The sequence below is a fragment of the Hetaerina americana genome, unplaced genomic scaffold, assembly GCF_022747635.1.
Source record: "Hetaerina americana unplaced genomic scaffold, ioHetAmer1.1.p SCAF_22, whole genome shotgun sequence".
NCBI classification, from domain to species: Eukaryota; Metazoa; Arthropoda; class Insecta; order Odonata; family Calopterygidae; genus Hetaerina; species Hetaerina americana.
The window spans coordinates 6,783,955-6,802,620 of record NW_027286786.1 but is presented as its reverse complement, the minus strand read 5'-3'; the positions used below and the strand labels follow the sequence as shown (position 1 = coordinate 6,802,620).

The following is an 18,666-nucleotide window of genomic DNA, read 5'->3' as shown; positions in this document are numbered from 1 at the left end:
TCTCTCCTACCTAGCTGCGATTAATTCCCAGCCTAGCTGCTCTAATAATTTTGATACACTACTAATTTTATCATAACAACGTTTTACAAATCTAGCCCCTTTAAGCTGCACATGATCCAATTCGGCAATCAATACAACTTCATGAGGATCCAATATACTTACAGCTACTATCCTAAATGAGGCCTAATCAGGAAATAATAATATTTCTCTTTGATATTTTCAACACATTTACCCAGTACTCTTCAAATTAATACTAATATTTTGTTAGCTTGTCCAAATAATTCCTGTTTGGGTTCCACCCAGGAGAGGCCGTGGGTGAGGATAGTACCTGTATACTTTCTATTTTGATGTTCCTGATGCAGTTGGCATCCGGGAGGGAACTCTGCTCCAAAAATTCCAAAAATTAACCACTAAGCCCTTTTTTGGTTAATTCAAATTGCCAAGTGTTCCACCAGTGCTGTACAGCATTTACGTCAACTGCTAATGCTACTTTATCTTCAGGATGACAGGTATCTCTATAAACCACGGTATTGCCAGCAATTAAACTTATCTCACTATTAACTACGCAGTTAATGTCGTTGACATAAAGAAGGAATTAAAAAAAGTCCGAGAACACTTCCCTCGGGAGCACCTGAAGTGACTTCTGCTGCATTATAGCTAACACTATCAATGACTACTCTTCATATCCAAATATTAAACAAGTCTTTAATCCAGCCCAGGATATTGTTATCTATCCAATAAGCTTCCAGCTGTGCGTGTTATTTACTATGAGATACTTTGAGGAAAGCTTTTGGAACTTTTCCAAGATTATTCAGGTCTCCCACCGGGTCCACGTTCGTAGGTTTGCCTACTTTGCTTTTGGAACTTGGTAATGAAAGTAAAAGAAGAAATGCATTGCTAGAAGGAAGATTTGACTAGGAGGTTGATGATATCACAGAACTTGTAAAGCAAAAGTGTAAATAGGAGATAAGATAAGACTTTGATTTGAAGTTTTGATGTGTGCTTCTGGTTGCTGGATATTGAGGATAGGGAACAAGCGACAGGAGATGAGTGTAGATACTAAAATGTTTAAAACAGGAGCGAACAAATAAGTTCAAGGATTTGCATGGGAAGAGAATAATAATTACATGGGAAATTTACATTTATTCTCATCCTATATCTATTGCTTTGAATTTACAATTCACTCAACAATGCTTGCAACCCCTTCTCTTTAATCATTTCCTCCACACATACTTACAGTAGAACAGCATCAGTGACAATGGACAACCCTGCCTTACTCCCCTTCCCAACACGACCCATTCGGACTCTAAATCCCCAACTTGTACCCGAGCAGTCTGACACATGCACAGGTTGTGGATTAGTCTCCTGTCTCTCCAATGTACTTCTGTCCCTTGCCCACCATACCCAGCCCCATCTCATTTGTTTTCCTTTCTGCCCACGTCACCTTCTCCATCCTTCTCACACCAGCATTTCAAAAGCCTCCAATCTACGCCTATCATCCTGCTTCAATGACCATGTTTCCAAACCATACATTGCCCTCCATATTAAAGTTTGACAAGCCTTTTCTAATCATCCTCACTCAAATGTCCCAGTCATCAATTCCCTCCTTCTTGAGAGAGCTTTGTAGTCTAACAAAATTCTTCCCCTCAGGTCCACACTACTTAAACCATTTTGGTCCAAAACAATAAAGAGATACGTGAGCAACTCCACATGTCCTTGTTTTTTTCCTCCTATTTTAACATCTACCTTAGCCTTCCTCCTTCAGGAAAACCACATCTTTGTTTTAATTAGGTACATTTGTTTTCAACCCATATTTCCAATCCCAATATTAAGCATTTAATGAAAAATATCATACAAATCAAGGTAGAAGAATATAGCGGTAGTAGTATATAGGGGAGGCGACCGACAGCCGAGGTCATTTGCGCCATAGGAGATGGACAGGAAAGGATGAAGGGTGGAGAGAAACCCGGCATTGGCATTAGCCTACTCTTAATGAAAGGCGCCAAGGGGTCCGCAGCATAACATTCCATCCGACGGGGAGCATACTCACGCAAATTGCAATCGCAAGCGAAATAAACAGCAAACCAGTTTTCTTACAGCAGAGGGAATTATTATGGCGCCAACCAAGTCCACGGATGTATTTGGTTTATTGTGGTATCCCTGTTCGTTTTGAAAAAATGAGGTCGGATTTCAAATCGCTTGGAGCCAGGCTTGAACCGCATCGCGTGTCGAATCATAAAAATTAGTTGAAAATACCACCTCTCTAGTAATATCGCCATTTCGTTTTGAGGCCACCGCCGCCTTTCACCGCCCTTCCATATGATCCTCTCTTAATTCGTATGTCATCTTTTCATTATTTATATAGTTGTTAGTTGCATAGATGGCATTACTATCTCGTAGGGTTCCTTAGGTGTCCCAACTTGAGTTGGATTTGTACGAAGCATTCACGTATTGTCACATTAAAACGGTCACATCATTCGTAAACAATTTGGATGGGGCTTGAATACTTTAGCCTATCGTCATAATTTTAACATAGTATTTGAAAAACGTAGAATGCTGTTGATGTACTTGTATCGTTTGTATTTATAAGGCCAAAATTATCCAGCATCGTAAGTCTAATTAAGTTACCGTTGATATGTTGTAGTGGTTTTAAAAATGTTGCTCCGTTATCTCAGCTACTTATATTCAGTATAAATTCATTTTTATGCGGTGGAATTTACAGGTGTGGTCATCGTCGAATGCCAACCCTATCTAAAAGTACTCGGAGGTAACAACCTATCAAAACTGGTCATCACTTCATGTATAATCTTATCAATCACCTAATAATGGTGACATCCCTCAGTTTAAGCTCCTTTATGTTATTATTTCATTAATTTCCTTGATAACTGTGAAGACACGCATGCCATAAGCATTCTGAGGAATGCCACTTTTTGCTGTGAGCAATGATGGCAGAGTGTACAGACTCTTTACACCACATGATGGGCATTCTGGATGCACTGGTGACAGGTAACTATACTGATGTTAGGGTTAGCCCATCAATTTGCTTTCATCTCACTACTTTCATTCATATTTCAGTGAAGATTTCGATGACGGGTCAGAAAATGAGTATGTCACTTGGCAGGAGTTACCCTACCTAGGAGTGGAGTTGAAGCAAGCTTCAGCTGGCGGTCGAAGTGTTTGGGCACTTGGTGGCGATCGTCAGATATATGTATTAGTTCATTCAATAGATTTACCGATTCGTATAAAGGAAGAAGCTTTTGAAAATCAGGTATGTGAATAATTGTTGCATTGGTAATCAACCGTTAGTGAAATTATGAAATTCCATGTACTAATTTGGTTAAATGTCTTATGTGTATGGAATGTTATTATGTCATGTGATGAATAAAATTAACTATATTATAGTTTTTGGAGTTTGTTTATAATGTTTAAATCAGTTTCCCTGTTGGCATGTATTTTTTAACTAAAGATATTGGTGAATCATACGTATTAAATACTTGAGCCTAGTTGTCGATTCTGCTGCCATTAAGATTGTTTTGTTTTAAGTATGGCAGCTCAAGTTATTGCAGATTGGGAAAAATGAAAACTTTGTTCATGATTCATGATGAATTTTCATAAAGTTGTGTGGAGTACCATGTAACTCATCATAGAATTGCATTTATTTCAGCGCTGGTTTCCCAGAGATGGCTATAGCAAAAAGTTGCTCCCCACAGATCGCCCCAACTTTTCATCTGAAGATGGTTTACAGCGGCGTGAGCTGGAAAATGTGCATTTGCCCTCACTAGCCTGGAAATGGGAGGAGAGCTCATGGCGTGTTGAAGCATCCCTAAATGGACAACCCTTGGATGCAGAGGTGCCTGATGATTTAATGAGTTGTGTCACACCTGAAAATTAATCATTGATTTATTTATCTCTAATTAGGCTTTACATTTATCCTGTCCATCTGGGATGATTCTGTGGTTATTGGTGTCATTAGCATTTAGTGAATGATGGATGAAGCCTTTTTCAAGCAATATCTACTTATTTTATAGTAGCATTTCATTTGCTAATTGAGAAAGCCAAATGTTGTTATTATTAATATTATTTTTCTAGTACAATTTTTATTCCAACGAGCCTTTTACCTTCCAGTTTTCCTCCCTAGTTTCTGGTGTCGTATGATGAGTTTTTCTGCTATTTGCACCTTCCAGTTCAATTGCTTTGACTCGTAACTGTCCCTTTAACTAGGACATTAAATTACTCTCAGAGAAATGGTGTTCAAGAGAAATAAAGAGCCAACATAATTCAGTTTAAAAGACAAATAACAAAATTTTAACTGGAAAAAATTGTTACAGTGTGTCTGAATTCATTAATGATGGAATATGACACACGTGTGCAAAATACAACTTTTGTAGACATGAGCTGTGTGTATGTTAACCCTTTGCACTCGGGTGCTTTTTTCTCGATTGCCTTAGTCTACTCGGGATTCAATTTTTTAAATACCCAAAATTTACTAAGCGTGGCACTAGAATGAAAAACTGGAGTTTCTTTTCAGACAAACTTATTCATTTGGATTTTTTGACATAATTATTGATAAATTTATTGATAAACCATAATTTAAACTCTATAATTTTTCATGGTATGATATTTTTGGAAGCATTCACCAACATGAAGACCTGGTTTACATTCACACGTCTCACAGATATACATCGTCTCTCTCCTTCCTCCTTTGATTTTTCGGTCAGAGCGAACCGCACAATCTTTATGTTTTTTGTTAGGGTGAGGTGTGATTATATGGAGTTTTCCATCTAAACGTTGCTCTATGCTTGTGGATGGTAATCTAACCCTGGAAGTTTGTGTACCATCTGGGAATTCTCCAACGAGATGGTGTACTAGTTTCCTAACAAATTTCACATGCGAGATCGGTTTTTCATTTTTTCTTTGTTGGCATTCTTTATACAATATAAATGAATTTACAACACTGACCTCAAGCCCCCAGAAAAACAATTTACGCCACCATTTTAGAGTTTTCCTCGTGAAACAGTAGGTGCTTGCGTAATGATCCGCTCTATCAACTCCCCCCATAAACTTGGTATAATTTGTCACAACCTTGGGTTTGAAAACTATTTCATTCCCACCACCACGAACTCTCCTTTCCATGGACTCAGTCTCTGCAGTGTCCCACGTACTGAGCATTGTGACTATCCTCTTGTCTTTCCATGCAAGGAGCATTATGTTTTCATCCCTGTGAGCCACTGTCTCTCCTTTCTTTAGCTTTGGATGTTTGATCACAGGTGGATTATCTTTCCTATTGGGCATTATTGTCCCTGTCAAGTGTGTTTTTTCCTTCAGCAATTCCCTTGCAAGAGTGACACTAGTGTAATACCTGTCAGTGAAGAAATGATAGCCTTGAGAACCAGATTCTGAGATCTTCAATCTTTCATGCAGTTCTAAAACTATTCTGCTATTGAAAGGGAGATCAGGTCTCATCAATGTTTCAGTTGTTATTCCACCATAACAAGGGACAAATGAATGTACGTAACCACTTTTGGAATCTGAGAGGACATATAGACGAATACCCCATTTTGTCGGCTTTTTAGGATTATATGTGATGAAGTGTATCTTTCCCTTGAAACCAACAACAGCCTCATCAACAGAAATCTTCCTTCCAGGGCAGAATCTCTCCCTAAATTTCATTTCAAGGTATGACAAGAAGCAGTTTCTCGGTTCTTGTTCTCAAATCTTTACTTGACTTTTGATCATTTTTCAAGTGTAACATCCAAAATATTTGCAAGAACCTTTCTCTTTTGAAAACAGCTCGAAAAAATAGTATATGAGACTCAAAATCCGTGGACCAATAACTCTGTAAGTTAGGGTGGTTCAATACACCCATATTTAGTATTACGCCAAGAAAAGCCTTCATTTCCGCAATCGTCACATCTTACCAATTATTCCAAGTGGATCGCCGCGATAGTTCTTTTTGGCTAATTTTATGCCTAGCATACTTGTTAGTTTCTTCCGTTATATTTTGTATCATTGTGTCTGTAAAAAACAACTGAAAAAACTCTATTGGCGTGACACATCCAGAAGGAACTTGAGGTCCAACACGTAACTGACCAGTGGAGAAGGGGATTCTGCTAGGCTCGTGGTCATTCACAGGTACAGCATTCCACTTTTCTTTTTCTGGTTTTCCACCATTAACACTACTTCCACTGGGCCTTATGCCCGAATGCACAATACTATCACCTATATCTCTACCACTATCACTTGAATAAACAATTGTGCATCTTCGTTTTGTCGGTATGAATTCAACATCACTGTCGCTGTCAGTACATTCACCCTGATCTTTGGATGTTTTCCTTTCCATAGTTCCACTTGGACCAGCGGCTGGTTCATCATCTCCAAAAGCATTCTCAGATAACTCATTTTTGTCACTTTTATATTTGTTGATAAATTTGTCAGTTTCGATGTAAAATTCTTCATCGCTGCTTTCTAATTCTTTGGAATACTTATCCATTGTGAGGAGGTGAAAATCGTTCAGAATGAGCAACTACTTGCTGGCAAAGCATTCGTCCAACTAAAGGGAAAGCATCTGTTGTAAGAGAACCCTCTGTCATTAGGGAAAACACCTGCGTTATGCTTCTAGAAACGTAAGCAAACCTCGGAGACTAAGATAAGGAAGGGTTTTTTTACCACAGGAGGATGATGCAACCTCAAAAAAGCACGACAAAGGAAAAAGGCCTAAGGTTCGTGTTTTACTATGAGTATAATAGATCATATCTTGGACCCTCCTACTCAAGATTCCTGACTATGCAATAGATAGGAAAAGAGCAGGCAGAATATTTGATGAGACAGCGGACACTAGGAAGAAAAGGAAATGAAAGAGTCCAAACTAGAAAGCAATGAACTAAGGATCAGCTGACTGAGGTAACTTTACATTCTGGCGATCTTTTTTCAGACACCGATAATCTCTAAAAGACATTGCTTCACATTTAGCTGGCTTCCAAGTAAAGAAGGGCAAACAATAGAAATGAAAAAGAAATTACAGCACAGTAAATAGATAAGAAAAAACATATGCGTAGGTGGTGGCATCCTTTGGGAAACGGTATTTATGTCGACGATGACATCATTGGTCGATAGTATTCATTAATAAAACAAGCCATGCTATTAATTAAGCTTTAACTTTCCTTTTCCTTTCATGCAGATGATTGCAAGAAAAGTTATTGGAAAAATAGACAAAAATCCCAATTCCCCTCGTGGTGAAACTCCGTGTCGAGTGTGGCTCGACATACGAGCTGCTGCCGTTGCTAACCGTGTCAAGTCACACTCGACATCCGAGTGCAAAAGGTTAATATGATAAAAACGTGTATTTTTTTTCTCTGAAAATGAATCTTTCTCTGAATTCCTATTTTTTATGTTCCATGATGATATTGTGCACCAATCTTGTGCAAATTAACTTATTATTACCAAAATTATTGTCAAAAAATGCCTCAAATAATGTGAAAAAGCTCTACTCACTTGCCAACCAACATCTTGTTATCCATTATAATGCAACAATTTCAGAGTGTAAAAATTATTTACCTTGGCCGGTATTTAAACCCAGAGTCCTTGATGTCTGGCTGAGTGCTTTAGCCAGTTAAGCTATCAAGGCGTCCTCTTAAATTCCAAAATAGGATGCATTGATAGCTCAACTGGCCGAAGCACTTGGCCAGACACTGTGGGATCCAGGTCTGAATCTTGGTCAAGGCGAATAATTTTTACTCTTTGAAATTGTTGCATTGGAATGCATATTAGCGGATGACTCTGTTTAAAGTTACTGTTGCGGCATCTCCCCCAGTTTCTTGGAATCCATTATAATGTTGGATTAATGTGCAAAATTACTGTTCATTGTGATGTCAATCAAATTCAATGTCATTCATTTCCTTTCCTTTGAAGGGATGGACTTATGCCGTGGACTTCCCTGCAGTGTATCACCCCCAGAAATCCTGGTCGTCATGTGTTCGTCGCCGGAAGTGGGTACGGCACCGAGTGTATGCCGCCGTGGATGCCTGGAGTGCCTTGCCTCCACTGAATGCTAAGGATCCCGCTGAGGTGAAACAAAAAATTGCATTTTAATAATTATATGAAATTCAAGTTGGCAAAGAATGTCTTTACTACAACTAACACTCCATGCTACTAGTTCATCATATGGACCATAATATGTTAGGACCCTAAACATATTGGTGGGTAGGAGTAGGTTAGGCACGATGTATAGAATTGTTAAAAAGGATGAAGCGTGGGAAGATTTATGGAAAGAGAGAGAAAAGCCTTACTTTAAGGGAAAAAACGACCATAGTTTCAAAATAAAAATAAGGATGCAAAAAACAAAAAAAAATACTCTTTTTTTTTAAATAGTACTATTATTGATTGGAACCAGCTGCCTGGAGGTTTGTTTGAGCCCTTTCCATCCAATTTTAGAAGTTTCAAGTATGTAAATGTAAAGCAGTCCCTGGGTAATAAACTTCGTTGTAGTTATAAAAACATTGTTTGTTTGTGATGTGGACGGCATTTTGTATGTGATGTGGAAGTGTCATTGTATGTAAGAATTTTTGTCTCTTATCTGTTTTTCTAGTGCGTATATGTATGTAACTTTCGTTGTAAGAGTTATCTTTGACCAAACTTGATCATTGCCACCAGGAAAATCACCTAATTACAACGTAATTCTTAAAAAATATTGCCCCCCTAATGGTTCGGTTGGAAATCTTGGAATACGTTATTCTGATTTTCATTAATATCCATTTCTTCCATGAGATTTTCTAGCATTACTTTGATGTATGCTTCCCACTGATGCCTGTAAAAACACCTGTCCCTCAGAAAACAAACTGCCAATGGGTAACTCCAGAAATAAGGGCTTCCTCTGCTAATCTAAAAAATTTCTCCAGTAATCTGGAATCAAATGACTCTGCCCAACTGTGATCTTATCATTAGTCCATCAAAAAGAAACAATAATTGGGTGATTCAGACTAATAGGAACTATAATATGTTCGTAATTAATTCCTCTAAAAATTATAGTAAATCTGCTTGGAACTTCATTTTTTAATGATATACTGCCCTAAAAAAATTTCAGTTGTTGAGTACAAATGCTCTATCTCTTAATAATTCTCTTGGCACCTACCAATATGGTATTGCTAATCTACTGAATGAAAATATTCTCATTCCTTAACCAGACTGCCTAAAAGCAAAAGTCACCAACCAAGAGCTAATTAACTATTGCATGGTATGCCTCTCAATGCTAAAACTTTCTTTCTTCATCCTGCAAATGGCAGGGCAATTGATAGTACAATTAAAAAATAAGCCAGAAATACTCAGCCAGATATGATGATATACCATGATCTCTACTAAAAGGCATTGACAATTCTTTAATGATTCATCTTATTTCGAATGCAGTCAATGAACATCTTCAGACATCTTCCCAAATAGATTAAAGTAGCTTAAGTATTCCAGGTGTTCAAAGGAGGTGACCCACAAAACATGAATAATTGTATCCATACTAAAAAGTGTTTGTACTTTTCCCCAGATTTTTTTTTTATGTAGCAATAAAAATCTGTGGAAAAGTACATAGTCTTTTTAGTATGGATAATAAATACTTCCACGAAGTGAAGCCTGTATATGATATTTGTAGACCTATTTCCATACTATCTCCAAGATTCTGGAACAAGTTATGTACAGTATATTGCTATACTTCTCGAGTATCCTCTATATTCTTTCTGATAATTGATTTGGCTTCATAAAAAATAAATCAAGTGAAACTGCTATATATATTTATTCATTCATGATATCGTACTTGAACTTGACGGAGTAATGTAATTGGTGTTTTGTATGACTCTATAAAGTCTTTTGTCTCAGTTGATGATACAGTACTACTTGAGGAAACTTGAGAAAAACAGAATTTCTGGGATAGCAACCAATGGAAGAAATCTTTTCTTACAGGAATATCACAAACACTTTTAATTATACTCAGCTAAATCAAAATCATTTTCAATCTCTAATCCCTTAATAATTGAGTGTGGTGTCCTTCAAGGATCTATTCTGGGGTCCGTACTTTTCCTTGCGTACATAAACAACCTCCCAGATTATTTTATTAATGGGTCATTAGCAATGTGTGCACAAGGGTAAGGTGAATATATCTCGGCCTGACACAGTGATTGTGTTTCAATCAGCAGAAATTTATGATTCCTGCCAGGGTGCACATGTTATAGTTTGTAAAACAAGTTTTGACTTAGCGAATAACTGATCGAAGCACTTTTCCACTTGATAAAATTTTTATTTTACGACCGGGTTTCGATATATTACATCATCATCAGGTAACAAACTGAAGTTGTGTGCAGACTAATATACATATTGGAAGGGGTGGAGAGGACGTGGTAGGAAGCGAGGGGGGAAGGCAAGGGAGACATTTACAAGAAATAGCGGAAACAGCGTTTTGACCTTGTTAAAAAACACAGTATATATAGTATTAGGGTGCGAAGAGGTCCTATTGGGTGGATGGCAGCAGTCTCCAATAAACCATCGGTAGGCGGGATGAAACCAGGGGGATCGAGATGGTGCGGGGGCTAACGTACTGGCTTTCCACCCTGAGGGCCTGGGTTCAAATCCCAGTGGTGTTGAATATTTTTCAGTGGTATCTCGATCCCTACTTGAGGTGCTTTTTTGGAGGGCACTTTGAGTGAGTATGCCATCCGTCGGATGGGACGTTAAACTGTGGACCCCTTGGCGCCTTTCGTAAAGAGTAGGCTAATGCCGACGCCGGGTTTCTCTCTACCCTTCATCCTTTCCTGTCCATGCCCTATGGGGCAAATGACCTCAGTTGTCGGTCACCTCCCCTAAATACTACTACTACTACTACGAAACCAGTAGGTGGGCTGGGTTTGGAGGCCAAGGATTAGGCCCTTCTGGAAGGGTGGTGGTGGAATACCCCCACTTAACTCACACACTGGGGGGGGGGGGGGGAGGAGAAAGCACTCAAGGAAGGAGGCCGTTGTGTGTCACGCGTGGACAAAGTTTACCAAGGAAAGTTGATGGAAAGGAGGGGGGAGGAAGAAGTGAATTGCATGTCATTGAGGAGAGGGGTTGTCTTCTTTACTCGTTGGACAATTTCCAATTGGTCCAAGGCGTTGTATCTCATCAAGTGAGTCATAGAAATGTTGAGATGTTCAGTCTGTGTCCATCCAAAAGTTACTTTAAACAGTAACTACCAACTAAAAAAATAATATTAATGTTACAATAGGGAACATTATTGTTGTATGTGTTCTATTCTGGTTTAAATTAGGTGTTAATTGTCATTAGCACTAATTTCGAGTAGTAAGGCTATACAGGCGTGGTAAAGGTTATATTAAGATAAAATCATCATGTAGTAGCCATTGTGTCATCAAAGGTAAATTGAGGCATTTTTTGTATTAAATCAAAAATCAATTGAAAATTAATTGATTTATCACATTTAACTGCATAATGGAATAGAATGATAGTGATAGAATACAACACGTGGTTGTTTCTAAAAATGGTACATCTTTTGTTTCCCCAAGTAAGGTCCTAATGCCCTAAGGTAATCGAGGTGTTCCTCAAGGCTCTGTTCTTGGGCCTGTCTTGTTTCTTTCTTATATATAAATGACCTTGTTGATAGTTTTCAACATATAAACGGTGCTACCCCCTTGTTATATGCTGATGACACCAACATTATTCTTGTATCGCCTACTTTTGATGAATTGATAGTTAAGTGTAAACAGGTTAGCCACACCTTACTCTCTTGGTGTCGTAATAATTTCCTAGATTTGAATATAGAGAAGTCTCACCTAATATATTTTGCAAATAAAAATAAAGCAAGCAAAGTACTTTCTATTGAAGTTGATGGGAAGGTGATCCCACAGGTACAAAATACCAAATTTTTGGGTTTCCACATCAATTCTCAAATCTCTTAGGATGATCACATAAGTACTTTAATCAGTAAGTTAAGCTCGGCCTGCTTTTCAGTAAGGTCCATTAGATCCACAGTTTCAGTGGCTGTTCTCTGTGCACTATACTATGGTGAATTTTATTCTCACATAGCCTGTAGTATCCTTTACTGGTGGGTTCATCATCGAAGGCCTTGGCTATTTTCAGGGTCCAAAAAAGAGCCATTCGGCTAATGAGTTTTGCACAACCCTTGCCGTCCCCTGTTTAAAAAATTGGATGTATTGCCAGTGCCATGTATTTATATTTTTCATGTAGTAGTATATACAAAAAGAAATCTGAGTATGTGAAAAATTGCGATATCCGCAAATATTCCACAAGGCAGAGTGAGCAGCTGCACGTTTTATATGTGCGTACGAAAAATGCAGCTGCTGGCCCAAATTGTATGGGCCTTCAACTTTATAATAAACTCCCAGCTAAGATTAAGGCCCATAAAAGTGTGGCTGCATTTAAAGTCAATCTACTTAGGTTCTTAAAATTAGAAATGTTTTATTCAATTGCTGAATTTCTTGATAATGCCTGGAATGTGTCTTGTATCCACAAATGTATTTTGTCACTTTCCCCTGACGTGTCTTGTGTCAAGTGTAACAGTTGTAACTACTTGATCGCTGGATAAATAAAATCTATTATTATTATTAATGAATAACTTTCAATTTTTTGGTAGTTGCTTATTTTATATGCAGTTGATTTATTCATTTTCTCATTCATTTCTTTCAGGAACCTTTTATTGACATATGTGTTGGCGGTCAGTTCATTGTTGGTGCACCAAAAGGCCATCTGTCGGTGTGGGCTGTGACAGCCAAAGGAAGAGTACGTATTTCACCAACAAGAATCTTAACAAGCTGGACCATCTCCAATAGAAAAGGGAATTAATATGTTCATTGATAACCTTGTGAGAGGGTTTAAATGGTATCGTTTTAGGGATTGATATTTATGGTCGGGAGGATACCACCTTGATGGGGTGGAAGGTTTTGTGCATCTAGCAGCATCTGTCCCTCTGTGAGGCAGCTGCAAAGGCATCTGACCCAATGCCATACGAGTGATAGTATCACATTAAAAAACTATTGAGGAAGACATGGAGAAACGACTTAGTTTATTTATTCTAAGATTTACAGGGTGGGGCGCTTAAATCTGGACGAGCACCATTTCCTCGAATGAGATTTCCTTGCCGGGTTAGTGAAACCATCCCCAGACTTCTCCAAAGCATTATACTTAGCCACAATATGGTAAACAGTTGATCTGGGATACACAAAGAAGAGTCAAACTATTTCCCTGGGCGAATGCCCAGCGCGATCACTTTCGACAATAGCAGCTTTTTCATTGTACTCCGCACTCGTAGGTAACATCTTGGCCATTTTGAGGCTATGACTGTTTACTAGATGCCTATAGCTTTCAAGAACGCCAATCGTGACCTCCAGGGGAACTACGATATGTTGGGAATTCCAAGTTGAACTTTGTTCCGATCCAAGTGCCACACCCTATATGGGATGGGCAGTAGAATAACAAAGAGTCGTGGCAGCCAGGCCCAATTGATTTGTGTCCGGCAGGGGGAAAGCTATGGTTTCAATGGTCATCATCTCATGAAATCCTAGCTAAGAGAATCCAACCACAGCAGCATAGAACACAAAGAAGAGGACTGGACTAGTTAGGAGAGGGACTTGGAATGTGAGGATGCTGAATTTGATGGTTTGAGGCTCAACTTCATGAAAATTCATGATCACTGAATAAATAAACAGTATATTTTGTGTGAAAAAATACGTAGTTTATTTATTCATTGATGTTAGAATGCTGTTGGGGATAGAGAAATAAGGGAATGTAAAGCAAGAGAAGAAGTATAGATATCTTTGGGATGTGGGAGGTAAGATTGAAGTGTAGCCAGGACTATTGTAGCATTAATAATAAACAGTACAGAAGAAGAGAGGTGGCAGTAATTTTTTTAAGTAGGAAGGATCATTATAAACATAAAATTGGATAAAGATAAAATATTATCAGTAGAAGTAAAAGCTGAGCCAATGAACTTGGTCATTGTGGAGGTATACATGGGTGGTCTGAAAAATTTCCGACCTCAAAAATTTCAGAAAAAATGTCTTGTATCTTTGTTAGGTCGGAAACTTTTCAGACCACCCTCATACATGCCACCAACTAATCATAGGGAGGAAGAAGTCGATAGGGTACACGATCAGTTTAACGGTTATAGTAGGTTGTGTTCCTGCTGAGAAACTAATGATAGTTATGGGGGATTAGAATGTGACGCTAGGCAAAGGCAGAGATGGTGATGAGGTGGGGGACTATGGTTTAGGTATGTGGGGAGAAATGACTCCTGCCGAAAATAGGATTTAATCATTGTGTGTACTTACTTTAAATCACAACATGCAAATTATGCATGGAAAATGCTTGGGAATTCAGAAAGATATCAGTTAGGTAATATTATGGTTAAGTAGAGGTACAAGAAGATCAGCATTAATTCACACAGTTTCCCAGGAGCTAATTAAGATTATAATTTACGATTATGAAAGTTTAACATTGTATTCAAAAGGATAAAACAGGGAAGATTATTGAAGAAATGGAATTTAGAAAGGTTAACGGAGTCAATAAGAAAGGACAATCTGCAGACTTAAAAGAAAAATATGAGTGAGAAATGGGAGATGGTTACAGCCGAAGAAAACTCGGAACATGTCATAAAAGGGATATTGAAAGTGGCAAACGAACTATGGGAACAGTAAGTGGGGAAAGATCGAGAAAGATATAGATTATATGTAGATGAGATGATTTGAAAGATAAATGAGAGAAAGAAATCAAAGAATGTAAACACAGGTTGAAGTGAATACAAAGAGTTGAATGAATGATGTCAGGTTACTAATGAGGCAAAAGAAGAGCGGTGGAAGATGCAGTGCCAGGATATGGAACGTTTACAAAGTAAGAGTAAAATTGGTGCACTGTATACAAAAGGTGAAGGATCTATCAGGAAGTAAAAATGGAAAATCCACACAAGCAATAAATGGTAAACAGGGAAATTATTAATTTAACCAGGAAGGAGTCAAGAGAGGGGAAAGGAATATATATAGAGAAACACTATGGTTAGTGGAAGCTATATTGGGAAAGTACGGGCAGTGCAAAAATGTTTAAATTAAAATATTATGTACCATTGAATACTTTTGATTTTGTGTAATTAAAAACTTTTAAGGAAGCCAAGGAATTTCAGGCTTTTATTTTTCTTTAATTATGCAATTATTTCAAAGCATCTAATTATTTTTATTATTGTATTTTTTTATTAAAATTGTGAGGTGTTGGGAAGAGAGGGAGAAGCGTGGATAATCTGCAAAATGGGTGATCAAGAGTTTGGTGCATGTTGTAAATATTCTACATCTACATAATACCCCGCAAGCCGCCGCAAGGGCGTGTGGCAGGGGGTGTTAGGTCACCAACCGTAAAAAGGAAAAATACCACATGCAAAAAAACAACACGGAAAATTACACCCACAGCAGCGCACACACTCATGCAAAAATCCCTTCATTCAAAACTCATGCAAACACATATACCGCAAAACAACTAAAAACTGCACCCCATGATGCAGCACGAAAGCCATCCTACAACACGCAAGCCAGGACACAACAAGCAAGAATGTGAAACATCACTACCACATGAAAATGCACCATGAAACACTCTACCCCCCAAAGAGTCTGTGAAATGCAGGGAATGCGACCCAACGTTGCAGGTAGCAGGAATTTCCCCCCACGGAGAGGGACGAGGGACTGAAAGGGAAACTTAAAAACAGATGAACAGAACACGAATGAGGTCATTCGGAAAGAAAGGGTTATTATAACAAAATACATAAGGTTAGTGGAAGAGCATGCATTTAAGTAGAGCCAATTATTTTTTAGACGCTGAGGGTGGCAAGTGGAATTTTTGCTATCTATAACCCTGCAGTTGCTATCCCGTATTGTCCGTGGGAAGAAGGAGTCCTTGAGTCGGCTAGTTCTGGCATCTATTTCCCGAATTTTATATGCATGATCCAAGCAACCAATGTATGTAGGAGTACGAATAATTTGCGAGACCTCGGTGGTGAAACATGCAGATCTGAATTTATTTAATAATTTCAATCTTGCATTGAATCGTCTCTCAGCCAATGGTTCCCACCCCAAATCCATGAGCATTTCGGTGATGCTTTGCGTTTTATCGTAAGAATATTTTACAAAACGGGCTGCCCGGCGTTGAACCTTCTCAATTTCCCGAATGAGACCTTTTTCACTCGGATCCCACATGCTGCATGCGTATTCTAAATGAGGCCTTACTAGAGCGTGGTAACAACATTCCTTGACCTTCGGGTCACTTTTGCCGACAATGCGTCTAATAAATCCCAATTTTTTATATGCTTGACCGCAGACTTTAGGTATGTGAGTCCCCCAAGTTAAGTCTTTTGTGAATGTAACACCTAGGTATTTTACCGTATCAATTACTGCTAGGTCACCTCCAGCTAATTTGTAAGCAAATCCCGTTGATCTTTTAAAGAAATTTGCCACTGAACATTTATTATAATTTAGTGTCAATCCCCAGTTAGAACACCATTTAGTAATGCAATCTAAATCCTGCGCTAGAATAAAACGATCCTCATCCCCAGATATCTCCCGATAGATCACTGTGTCATCCGCGAACATCCTAATTTTACTTTTCACTTCGCGGTTCAAATCGTTAACAAAAATCAAGAAAAGCAGCGGCCCGATTACACTTCCCTGAGGTACCCCCGACGAATCTTGAACGCTGTCGGAACTAGCGCCATCAAGGACTACCCTCTGTTCCTGCTCTGAAAGAAAATCTTTAACCCAACTTATGGCGCCCTTGTTTATACCCGCGACCTTTAACTTATGAGTTTACCATGGGGAACCTTATCAAATGCCTTTCGAAAATCTAAGAAGATGGCATCCACTTGCCTACCTCTCTCACCCGATAAAAGTAAATCATGTGTAAATAATCCTAATTGGGTTTCGCAGGAGCGGGTTTTAAATATTCCCTCAATCTAGTCTGTGAGTTGGTGCTCTTTGGGACGAACGTACTGTTTTGTCGCTGCAGGTGCTGTACAGGAGCGGGATCACCTGGATGTGTCCCGAAGGAGTTTGCTGGGAAGAAGTGGCGGTGGGTGACGGCAGCGAAGGCCAGGAGGTGAAGCAGGTGGGCGTGGGGCCGATGGGCGACGCCTGGTGCATTCTGTGGAATGGCCACGCACTTGTCCGAGCTGGTGTCGCAAGGGATCACCCCAAAGGTATTTGTGTTTCCCAATCAACCCCAGACTGGTGCTCTTTACTTCACTCCCCTGCATGCCTTGAATTCATTCCAAAATACTACCGAGGGTGTGTCACGTTTCATTATTATCAATCTCTGATTAAAATTAAACCAGAGCTCTAAAAAATTGAATCAAGTTCAAAAGGATTCATTGACTGAAATTCAGGGCGCATTCACGCTCACACTCTTGCATACTGAGTGGTAATGCCTGAAAATGTGAATAATTATTTTGTTGTGTGAACATTTGAGACAAAGAAAAGTAGCGCATTATTGGGAACATTTCTATCACGATTACTCATGAGTAAAATCTGGAACATTTTATGTACCTACTTCTCAATGTCATGTGGCTGAACTTAAGGTGAACTTCACTGGCGGGAAAATATATTCACTATTGGTATTTCACCATTGCGTGTTTATTATTAATAGTTACCACATTTTCCAGCGTTTAGGACATATCGGCACATAAGTCATGCCCCCTCTTTATGTACGTGTTTTTTAAGAAATTAATTTCTATATTTGTTCTGAATATCCATAATGATTTATTGCACTAATTTTCTTAAAAATTTAATATGGAATCATTCCTATTCATCGTCTCTCAAAACTCAGAAATTCGCCTCATGAAAAATCCCTGGAAACCTCTCTTCCAGCAACTCTATAGAACAAATCCTCCTCTGTGCTATGAAATACCTTAACGATGTTGCATTTCTTAGAAATCATACAGCTCTGACATTTCACAGCATTCCGTGATGTTCTGACCCATTCCCGAAACTGCAAAGTAGGCCTAGGCCCCTTCCTCCTCCTTGAAGGATTCGCTTTGAAATTTGTAGACTGCATCAGACTGTTCCATTTCTCCATCTCCAAGTCCTTTAAATGCAAATATCCAAAGATTGAAGCTGGCTCGTCAGACCACCTGGAATTATAGCTGTTCTGAGTTTCCTCTTGGTTGGTTTCATTTTCCACAGCTTTTGTTCTGTGACTGTGAGGCTGATTACATACTAGAAAGGCAGGGTTCAGGATGCCTAGTAGATCACACATTGATTATTCACAACTTCATTTTCCTTTTATCCATCCTGCCATTATGATGGATGTGCACCTACACACCTGAAGCCATGTTTTCCTTGGGAAAGACTTTCATTTGGAAAATCAGAAGAGGTGGCAAATTTGTCCCATCGGCACAGAGCGACTATGTGATGTATTTTCTCATGTCCACAAATGTTAACAATTTCACTGTTTGCACCTGTATAATGTATATTTTATTTGAGGGTACATTGAATGTCAGTGGGACCTTATCCATTCTTCCTAATTGTGCAAGTTCCAAATTTTCTCTTTTTCTGGTGTTAATGACTAATTTATGGAACTCTGTACTCTTGTCTCCATGTTCTGTTGGCATGTATTGGTGCTATTTTAGTTTTAGTCCTCATGTGTACAAGG

The 18,666-nt window shown here is 38.7% G+C and overlaps 1 protein-coding gene across 1 annotated transcript in view; it reads left to right on the top strand.

Moving 5' to 3' along the window:
- Positions 1 to 2,420: 2,420 nt before the first annotated feature.
- Positions 2,421 to 18,666, top strand: part of Pex23 (peroxin 23) — a 71,923-nt gene continuing 55,677 nt past the window's right edge. The window contains exons 1-7 of the mRNA XM_071586362.1: positions 2,421 to 2,609; positions 2,723 to 3,006; positions 3,076 to 3,268; positions 3,665 to 3,850; positions 7,909 to 8,064; positions 12,676 to 12,768; positions 17,026 to 17,215. Coding sequence (XP_071442463.1) covers positions 2,921 to 3,006; positions 3,076 to 3,268; positions 3,665 to 3,850; positions 7,909 to 8,064; positions 12,676 to 12,768; positions 17,026 to 17,215 — 904 coding nt within the window. The 5' untranslated portion in view covers positions 2,421 to 2,609; positions 2,723 to 2,920. The remainder of the gene's footprint in view (positions 2,610 to 2,722; positions 3,007 to 3,075; positions 3,269 to 3,664; positions 3,851 to 7,908; positions 8,065 to 12,675; positions 12,769 to 17,025; positions 17,216 to 18,666) is intronic.